Raw genomic sequence first — 10,257 nt, 5'->3', positions numbered from 1 at the left:
TTTATTTCATACAATGTTATTCACACATTTCATTTTCTAATTTATACATAATATACAAAGAAGTGAAGATAACATTTCACATGAGCCAATAAGAGCCAGGACTTAGACAAACTGGTCCAGAAATAATCTATATCAAAAGGAGACACTCAAGAGTAAAGCCTAAGTGACTTCTGCCCAATCAGATTTCTTTATTCTGAAATGTCTGATTTTTCTAAAGTTCCATGCCAACATACTAAAAGGTGGAATCAGGGTGGGCACCAAAACTGGCAGACAAAAAAATTTTTACACAGTTATTCTTCTAGAATATGCCTAAAAGTATTAGGAGGACTGGGTTGTCAGCACTGGGATGGATGAACCAGGACTGCTAGAGGGTTCAGTTCCAAATAACCTTCTCTAGGACTTGCCACTTTCTGTACACGTGACAGCTGCCTGGGCATCCAAAGGGGAGGGTGAGGGCAAACCATGGTGTGCCGAATTTCTGCAGAAAGAGCTTTTACCAATCTCTAACACTGATAGCTTTGATCCTGAAACCAAGGGCTGATGCAGGGAATTTATTGAAGTTCAACCCAGGGCCAAGACACTCTGAGGCAGGCAAAACAAAGTAGAAAAAGGGGGAAGAGAGTCATTCTACATGGAAGAAAATACTGCTACTGTGACAGGGACATGCTGATGAACCAGTGTGACTGAGAATGGTGACAGTGGCTAGATCTAATGGCCTCACCAAAGGAATGTTGGGTTAGAAAGCTAGAATAACTCAACATGAAAGACTCCTGGCATCCCAAACTTCATGCCAAATTTTAAGGTTCATGATACGAGTAATGAAAGGATAGAATCTTTATACTCAATATTGTGCTGATTGTTTTTCTTCTGCAGACCTCAAGTAAAAAATTCCCTTCTACAATTCATCTGACAGAAATAGCATGTTCATTTCAGTTTTTAGCACTGAACATAAGTGGGTCAACATAAATGTTTATACAAAATACTGACTTCAACAAAATACAAAGCACTTTCTTTATCTTTCAGAAACTGAATATACAAAGCAATTTTTCCAAAATATTTTCATAGGCAAAGGATTAAAAACGATTTTAATTATACACATATGGTCACAATTTTGCCTTAAAAAGATTGTTGGGAAATGTACATAAGGCCGCTTGTAAATGTACATCATGTTACTGTTATAATGTCTTATGTCCAGAGGAAAAATTGTTATCATACAGATTTGCTTACTTGGGAATAGGCTATTCAAAAATACAGTACTCTTCTGTACAAAGAAAAAAGTCACATCACATTTAAAGATGGAAAAAGCATTGGCCTCTATGGTAATCAAATCTCAGTCCAATACTTTCTATTTATTATGCACAATACCCTGACTTCAATTGAAAGTGATCCAGATCCTAGCATGTCCATTATTAACAGAGTCAACAACTATGTTATAAAACAAAATGTTTTCCACAATAATAAAAAGAAAGCTGGTTCATACTTCTGAAACCATATAAAGATAAAAAATTTTTAAAAATCACTCTCATTTTGGAGAAATAAATTTACATTATACAACACTATATTGCCAGGTTAAAGAGGGCAGAGATGTAAATGTACACTAAAATGCAAATGTTTCCCAAAGAGATAAAACGGATTCCATTTACAGCATGAAGGTTTACAAATGTACACCTGTACAACCAAGGAAAGTTACTACGAAATTAGCAAGGCTTTCATAACAAACACTGAAACAAGATCTGCTTTCAAATTGTAAACTTACACCTACCCCTACACACACAATGCGTTTATTTATAGGAAGGAAAAAAAAAGCTCTCTGAATATGCAATCATGCGTAAATGCTGAGCTACCAGCTCACGTCTCAGTGGCCTCTCTCACCTCTATCAGATTCCTACTTTATGTATCTACTATGAAAACGAAGAAAAAACCAACACTTCCTCAACAGTCTTGTAATTCTATAATTGGAACAAAATACAAATCTCCATCCGTTCTTGTCGCAAACCAAATTGAAAAGTTAGTGTGAAAGTTAACTTTTCATTCAGTGCAGCTTTAACTGAATGGAAGTGCCACCATGATTTTTTTTCTAACTCATTACAATTATAAGTATATACAATTCTTCTGTACATTCCCAGGGACATTATAGGGCAGTAATTTTATTAAAACCACATCCACTGTAAATAATGTTATCTCAAATCATTTTATTCTTGTCTGAGTTTTTCTTCGCATGATAGTTTGTGAATTACCAAAATACAACTTAACTTTCTCTTTAAAATATTAATAATATTTATGCAGTTGATTGTTAATCTGTTATAAAAGGCTTCACACAAAGGAAAAAAATAAGAACTATAATTCTATATACATCTCTATAAACCTGTTGTGCTATGGGGTTGTAGACCTACCAGACTGCAAGCCAGTTTATTAAAATACTGTACTTTTCCCTTTAAAAACTATTTTTTTGTGACTTTACAAGGTATAAATTTACAAAATATGTGACAACTTTTCCTTTTTTTTGTTGTTTTTTTTTTTTTTGTGGCGGGGGATACAGTTACATCATATACAGACGTTCTGTGCTTCACCAGAAATCCAATCTGATAGGTCTCTATTCAGGGCTGAATATAATTTATAATTCACCACCCCCACCCCCTAAATATACACAAGAACCTTAAAAATTTACAAATGGATGAAGAAAGTCAATAAATAGTTTTGCTTAAAAAAAAAAAAATCAAAGATTCATAGTTGAATTGTGTTTTGATAATTCACAAAGAAAACCCATTCTTTGAACATGGTTAAGTCATCATCTCTTTTTCCTTACAGCATTCCATTTGGTGGTCCTCCAATAGGCCCTAGATCTGGGCTGTTTTTCAAATAGTATTTTTCCAACTTGGCCAGTATATGCTTCCCATATGTATATTTGCGAAGAGTAGTAATGTGGGGTCGAATCTGAAAAACAAATAAGCTCATTAATAAACTAAGTTATTAGAGCTTCTGGTTTTTAATTCACTATTTTTTTGTGTGGGTGTGTACATGCCAGTCAGTGTGCAGAGGTCAGAGAACAACTTGAGAGTGTCTTCTACTTCTACTATGTGGACCCTGGATATCATCTTTAGGCATCATGACAAGTACCTTTATCTGTTGACCCATCTTGCCTATTTTCTGATTTAAAATGAGGTAACTTTGCTATTAAAAATTAAAAAGGTATAAAAATATCTCAAAAACTAAATTTAAACTTAACACTTTTTTTTTTGTTCAGTGAATGAAACAAGCCACTGCTGTGTCACAAGCAGACAAGGGAAACTCTAAATACAGTGCAGTACGGAGCTGCTATGTTCTTCAAACTTACACTGTTCCCTTCCAGCTAGACCTACAGTGAACACAGTAGCTGTCACAGATGAGACTGGTGAATAGGCACTCTTCTCACACAGACACACAAGCTTATAATTCCTAAGTACAACTGGGCAATATATAGGAAATCATCCTTCAAAAATAATTGTGATTTTACTGAGTGGACTATGCTACCCATGCACTTTAACTAACTTTTCTACTATGGAGAAATTAATCCTACAGAAGCCCATGTGCACTCAAAAGTCATGCAGATGGAGATTCATATTATGGTGCTATGAATCGCATTACCTTATGCATGATTATCTTCCTCTGAGCAGGTTCAGCCATATCAATCATCTTCTGAACCACGTAATTGGCGTACTGATCCTTCATCATGGTGTATAAGGCACTGTGAGGACCATCATTCTGACAGCAAACTTCGTCAATCAGTAAAGCTCTCTCAGCACGGGAAGCATGAGTAACACACTTTTCTACTACATTGCTAAAGATTAAAGGCACACACACAAAAACTTTGTTATTTTTTTTTCTTTACAGCAAAATATTCTTGATTTTTCAATTTGCTTCAATTACTAGAAAACAGAAGACAAAATATCTCATTTTGTAATTACTTTAAAACAGAAATTAGTATCCCAGGACAGCCCACAACTTGACACCCATAAATTTAATTATGGGCTTACTAAAATATTACATAGGAGGAGTTACATGAGTGACTATTGCAATACCTGGCAAATTTATGTTGACTCAGGGCTAAGACCTTTCCTCTGATTTCAGAAACAATTTTGCTCTTGTCTTCAGGTCGACCATGTTCCAGTACATGCTGAATAACATAATTGCCATACTGATCCTATGACAGACATTAAAAAAAAAAAAATCACTGTCCATCCTTAAAAATAATGACTATTTAATAAAATATGTAAATCACTGTCTAAAATCCCAGTAGAATGAAAAGATTACAAATATACTTCTTCACTTATTTTCATAGTTTAACAAATTACATTTCTTAAAAAAATTCAAAATATACAGACATTTCAATTATTAGGGGATTATACCTGTACCAACTGTTCTGTGTGTTGGTGAAGTTCTTCTAAGATGGGTAAGGTCTGCTCTGCAGTGCAGTGCTCTAGAATACGCTGAATGACTCTGCAGCCATAAGGATGGGTTGAAAGCACAAATACCTTGACATAAACAGAAGGACTGAAATGTACATCTGTTGTTAATTTAGCTTGACAGCATTTCCCTTTTACTTGTTGAGCCGCCTAGATGCCTGAGGATAATTCTCATCAAAAATAAATCTAATGGGCAAGAGATGTAGCTCAGTTGCCTAACATGTGTAAAGGCCTGGGTTCAATCCCCAGAACAGCAACCCAAACCAACCAAAGCAACACAATGAAAGGAACCTAGTCATAAGACCAATAGTGGATGACAGTAGAAATGAATGAATTCTACAGAGAGGGTTGCTTAGAAGTATAACCAGGGGTATTAACCATTGTGTTTTTTATACTAGTTATTTTGGCCTTTGTAAACATAGTTTTATGTCTTTTTTCCTCCTCAGGATTATGGAAAACACATTTGTAACTATTTCTATCTAATGACTTAATCCATTCTTTTGTTTTGTTTTGTTTTGCTTTGAGACAGGTCTCACATAGCCTAGGCTAGCTCTCATGCATAATTCCTAGAGCTAATAATGACAATGCAATGTTCCTGCTTCCATCTCCTGAGCACTGAGATTACAATTGTGTTCAACTGTACCTGATTTACATTTATTATTTTCTATTTCTAATAAAAGTGCCAGGTTTAATCTTGTACTTAAAAATGCTACTATTCAAATTATAAAATGTTCTGCTAAGGAAATTAATGCCAAAAATTAATCTTACTTGTCCTTTGAAAGCATCAATGATGAACTGCAGTGATTGTGGCTGAACACATTCAATGCATTTTTGTACAACATGGTTTCCATTTTGATCTTTCACACATTTGAGCACATGACCATCTAGCTCCTTGACCATTTCACTCTGCAAGACGTTTAAATAATTATTTTACCAAAGAATCCAATAAAAATATTCACATGGAACACAGTCAAAAATATTCACATGGAACACATTTAAAAATATCAACAAAGAGAACAAAGCGAACTATATTTCCTGTATTTTAGAATATAAAAATTTAGAAACCATTCAATATATAAGTTATTAAAGAACATCACAGGATAGTAATAAAGAATATCACAGGATAGACATAAAACAGTGATACTGAACTTGCCATACTTAAACTTCAGTTTTCACTGCATACATATCCTGCAATTATATTTAACATCCCAATCCTTTATTTCTAAGGAATCATTATTAATGGTTGCATGAGTTCTTCAAAGTGATTAGAATAAAAAATGGGATACTAAGTTATCTGTGTTTCACCTATTATCAACAATTATAATTACTGATGAATATTTTTCTTGTTTACTGCTTACAATGAAACTTAAAATAAAATTTTACTATTACTGACTTGTATGTTTTATTAGAACAGAAAATTATTACTATGAAGGAATGGGGCACACATACTTAATCTAATTGTATTTAAAGAATCTTTAACTCAACTACATCCCAACACAATTATGGAGGAATCCTGTTAATTCAACCTACAACATGAACTTATGCCTAAACTAAAACACACCAAGTTACAAAATATAATTACCTTAAAAATTCATATTAAAAAACAAATAGATCCTACCTATTTACCCACCTCCTCATTGCTGGCTAGTTTTATGTCAACTTGACACAAATTACAGTCATTTTGGAAGAGGGAACCTTATTTGAGAAAAGGGGCCCATCAGACAGGCCTGTGGTGGGCTTTCTTAATTAGTGATTGATGTGGAAGGGCTCAGACCACTGTGGGCACCCTGGGCTGGTAGTCTTGGGTGGTGCTATAAAAAAAAGGCTAAACAAGCCACGGAGGGCAGTGAAGTAAGCAGCACCCCTCTAAGACTTCTGTAACAGTTCCGGTTCTTACTTCCAACATGTGAGCTGAAAAAAGCCCTTTCCTCTCTAAGTTGTTTTTGGTCATGGTGTTTTATCACAGAAATGAAAACTCTAACTGAGTTACTCTTCTCTCTATTTGTAAACTGCAGAATTTGCTCTTATTGTACAACACTCAAAAAAAACCTTTCTACATTATTACTATAAACTTAAGAAAAAGAAATTATTTTGTTCAATTCTATTTTCATGTAATATATGAACACATAAAATAACTTCATATTGAAAGTAAACTTAAGATCACCCAAGAACATACTAAACAATTTAGTGTGCTGCTAAGCATATACTTTAAAACCTCATAAAATAGCATTTATTCTCATATCTTACTCTCAATTTTATTGTCTATTCAAATTATCTTAAGGATTATATTCATAACTTAAAAGGAATTCCAATGACTATGTAACAAGAATTATACTGGGCCTTTATTACAACATTGAGACTATCATTCTCTTTTCTTTCAGTAAATCTTTTCTCTATCTGTGTGAGGTCCTGGCATGAGCTTGGTCTCAACCGCAGCCCCAAAAAGTCAATCTTGTTAGGAGGAGTATTAGGTTTCTTCACTAATTAGACTTTTAAAATATATACTCATGTGTGTGTGTGTACATGAATTAGAATACGAGAATGTTGTTTAAAATTCTTAAACTAGAAATACAACTAAACCTCAAATACCAAAACTGTGAAGGGCATGCTGAAACTGCAGATAATAAAAGGTAAGCAATAGCAAAGACACAACTGCCAAACTGTAGGCACTCCATGGAGAGACAGTGAATAGATCAAAGTTCTGCTCTGGAAATTTTAAATAGCAATGAGCTGTTTAAGACAGACTTTATGAAAGGATCTTAAAGATGCCTGGGAGAAATCTTTAGGTCATATTTCCTTAAGATTAAAAAATTTTAAATTAAATATTATAAAACTTGTATCTCAACTTACAATTACCTGCTGATCAGAAGAAATAGACTCTAATGCTTTTTGAATAACACGGCAGCCATACATCTGCAAGGCTAACGGTAGGACATGACCACGAATACGTGTAGCCAGGGCTAATTTCTGATCCAAACTTCCAAACTGAAAGACAGCATTAGTAAGAAATGAGCATGACAGTACTTTGCTAAACTTTGGAACATATTGTTTGCTGTGCTTTTTAACTAGAGTAAAATCTAAGACTCAAGAGATGCTTTTAGTAATTACCTTTTGGGGAGTGTTAAGTCAAAATCCACCTGCCTTCGCCTCCTGAGAAGTGTGTGCAACCATGTCTGGTTTATCTTTACTCTTTTGTTCTTTAAAACTTTATTTTTTTAAATGTGTATGTGTACACCCTCAATGGAGAGTACCAAAGTCCCAGAAATTGAAATTACAAGTGGTTGTAAACCTTACAATATGGGTGTGGGGGAACCAAACTGTCCTCAAAACAGCAAATATCCTCAATTGCTGGAGCTATCTCTGTCTAGCCCCACTTTGGCCTTTTAGAGATAGGATTTGTTTCTAAAAGACATTGGTGATTAAGATAGACTGCCTCCTGTTACTCATCCAGGTGCTGGGATTACAAATGCATACTGCCATGCCTAACTACTTACTTCTGTAGGTGCAGGTTCCTAATTTGGGTCTTTCTGTATGTACAACAAGGAGGCCTTTACTGACAGGGCCATCTCCTCAGCTCTGGAACATATGATTTCTAAATATTTGATCCTAGTTTTATACGCATCATTATGTAAAAGTAACTGTTGCCTTACTTTAGAACTATCTGCTGACAAAACTGTGTGAGCATATAAACATAAATGCACTTACCTCAAAAAACTTCTGTATAACATAGTTTCCAAAAACATCAGTCATTAACTGATAGGCTGCCTGTAGAATTTCATTAAATACCATCTGTCGCTCAGCTGGAGTAGCTCTCTCTAGCTTTTGCTGTATGAATCTATACGGGAAAAATTTAAATCCCAAGATAATAAATCAAAAACCACCTTTGTGTAAAATCATCTGCATGCCCTATCGCTTGTGTATGTGTGAAAAAGAATCTTACAGCCCAGGCTGACCTAAAAATCACTATGTACCTTAGGGTAGCCTCGGGCACTTACCAATAGCCAGCAAAATTAAAAACTTTTCTTTTATCCTTTCCTTGAAAAGGGGAAGGGAGGGAGGAAAGGAGGGAGACAGAGGTGGCCTCACCCATAAACATTTGGATCCCCCCCTTTTTTTCCGGGGGGTGGGGGGGAGTTATTTGTGTAGCCTTGGCTGTCCTGGAACTCACAGAAATAGGCCTGCCTCTGCCTCCCAACTGCTGGAGTTAAAGGCATGTACCACCACCATCTGGCAGACTCCTTTGTTTGTAAAGGCAGCAGTGTTCAACAGAAACAGCAAGAATCATGAGGAACCATAACCACTTACCTGGAGCCATGCTGGTCTTGAGAAAACTCAACTATATGTCCAATCAAGTCTCTGAGCTGAAGGTTGGGGAAGCGGTTGTTCCTGAAATCTTCTAATAGCCTACTTCGGCCAGAGGGCATGATATCAGATCTATTATATCGGAGCCGAGAAGGAGGAAAGAGCTGGCTGCTGGAGCTAAACAGACTCGAAGTGCTGGAAGCACTTCGGTATTTTGCTTCTGCTCCAGGTGCTGCAGAGATATACCGACCACTACCATTTGTCAGTCCTCCTACAACAAAGCAGCTATGGTCAGGAAATATTTCTGACAAACTATTCCACAAACAAAAGTCACTTAAATTATAAACTTAGTCAAATAAGCTTCAACAAAGTTTTCAATTATATTAACAAGTAAATTATAACTAGCTAGTAAAACTCAGATCTGGAGCAATGAAAATGCTTTTAAATTCATTTGCAGTCTCAGGAAATTGCTCAGTGGTAGAGTGTTTGCTTAGCACAGTCAAGGCCCTGGGTTCTGTTCCCAAGAACACAAAAAAGAGATTAATTTACAGTACAAAAGCTTAACAATGAGTACTAAATCTTTACTTTTGGAATACATTAAAATATACTGTTAAATATACTTCCAAGTAAAGACAAGTCATTTTTAGTCAGTTCATTTAATGTTTGAAACTTAAAAACAAACAAAAAAACCAACTCCACAGTATGAGGTAACATTTAAATTATACTTTTTCTGTAGACTTGGAAGTGTTTATTAAAAACATTCCCCATAAAATGTCATTCTCTTGTAGATAAAGAATAGTAATAAATAGCAGTTATTCCTATAGCCATAACTGTAAGTTCCCAACTTATGTTTATTCCATACAAGAAAATAAAAAGGCATTAACAGAAACAAACTTAAATGAGAAAATTGTTTCATTATGAGTAACGGCTAATGTACTTGACAGTGTCCTTTTAAAACAGGAAACTATAAAGACAATTGTAAACTGCAGATTTAGTAGTTTACAAAAAACAACATCCACCATCAGCTGTACTTATACTAACTGTACAGATAGTAGTGCTAACACAGTCAGTCCAGGCCACAGTGTAGAGATGATCCCAATACCAGTGCAAAGTCAGAGACCTTAGAGTCCAAAAGAAATGAAAAGGGACAGGAACAGCAAGTTTAATACTCGAGTGTGAACTGAGTTTCACTCTTTCCTCTTCAACCTCTAGCATCTACTCTAACATATTTTTTTTTCTGTGAACTTCCCACTCATTCAACAGTTGACTCATTAATCCTTGTTCAATATCATCAAACTATACCAAACTAAATGCTAGATACCTGGTGTCTAAATATATCTAGGTATATACTAAAAATGAAACTAGAAATCTTAAAAAAAAAAGAGATGTTATTTTTAAGTACATACATGTATGTGGGTGCATGTACACATGTGGTGGTTTCTCTCAGAGGACCAATGGCAGATCTCCCTAGAGCAGTGGTTCTCAACTTAGTGGGTTGGGAACCCCTGGGGGA

The 10,257-nt window shown here is 35.2% G+C and overlaps 1 protein-coding gene across 10 annotated transcripts in view; it reads right to left on the bottom strand.

Annotated features, from left to right (window-relative positions):
* Pum2 (pumilio RNA binding family member 2) overlaps nucleotides 1-10,257 on the bottom strand; it is a 74,131-nt gene continuing 63,874 nt past the window's right edge. For 6 of the 10 annotated variants that reach the window (XM_021652798.2, XM_021652800.2, XM_060365685.1 and 3 more), the window contains 8 exons: nucleotides 8,748-9,015; nucleotides 8,148-8,277; nucleotides 7,293-7,427; nucleotides 5,211-5,348; nucleotides 4,386-4,511; nucleotides 4,059-4,180; nucleotides 3,625-3,817; nucleotides 1-2,934 (listed from right to left, as the gene is read on the bottom strand). In XM_021652798.2, the coding sequence (XP_021508473.1) occupies nucleotides 2,803-2,934; nucleotides 3,625-3,817; nucleotides 4,059-4,180; nucleotides 4,386-4,511; nucleotides 5,211-5,348; nucleotides 7,293-7,427; nucleotides 8,148-8,277; nucleotides 8,748-9,015 (1,244 nt within the window). In that variant the 3' untranslated portion in view covers nucleotides 1-2,802. The remainder of the gene's footprint in view (nucleotides 2,935-3,624; nucleotides 3,818-4,058; nucleotides 4,181-4,385; nucleotides 4,512-5,210; nucleotides 5,349-7,292; nucleotides 7,428-8,147; nucleotides 8,278-8,747; nucleotides 9,016-10,257) is intronic. The other 4 variants (XM_021652799.2, XM_060365713.1, XM_021652806.2 and 1 more) reach the window with 1 other exon arrangement.

This window comes from Meriones unguiculatus, chromosome 1 (assembly GCF_030254825.1).
Source record: "Meriones unguiculatus strain TT.TT164.6M chromosome 1, Bangor_MerUng_6.1, whole genome shotgun sequence".
Classification (NCBI taxonomy): Eukaryota; Metazoa; Chordata; class Mammalia; order Rodentia; family Muridae; genus Meriones; species Meriones unguiculatus.
The sequence above is the reverse complement of the archived record's forward strand: the minus strand, read 5'-3'. Positions and strand labels throughout refer to the sequence as shown.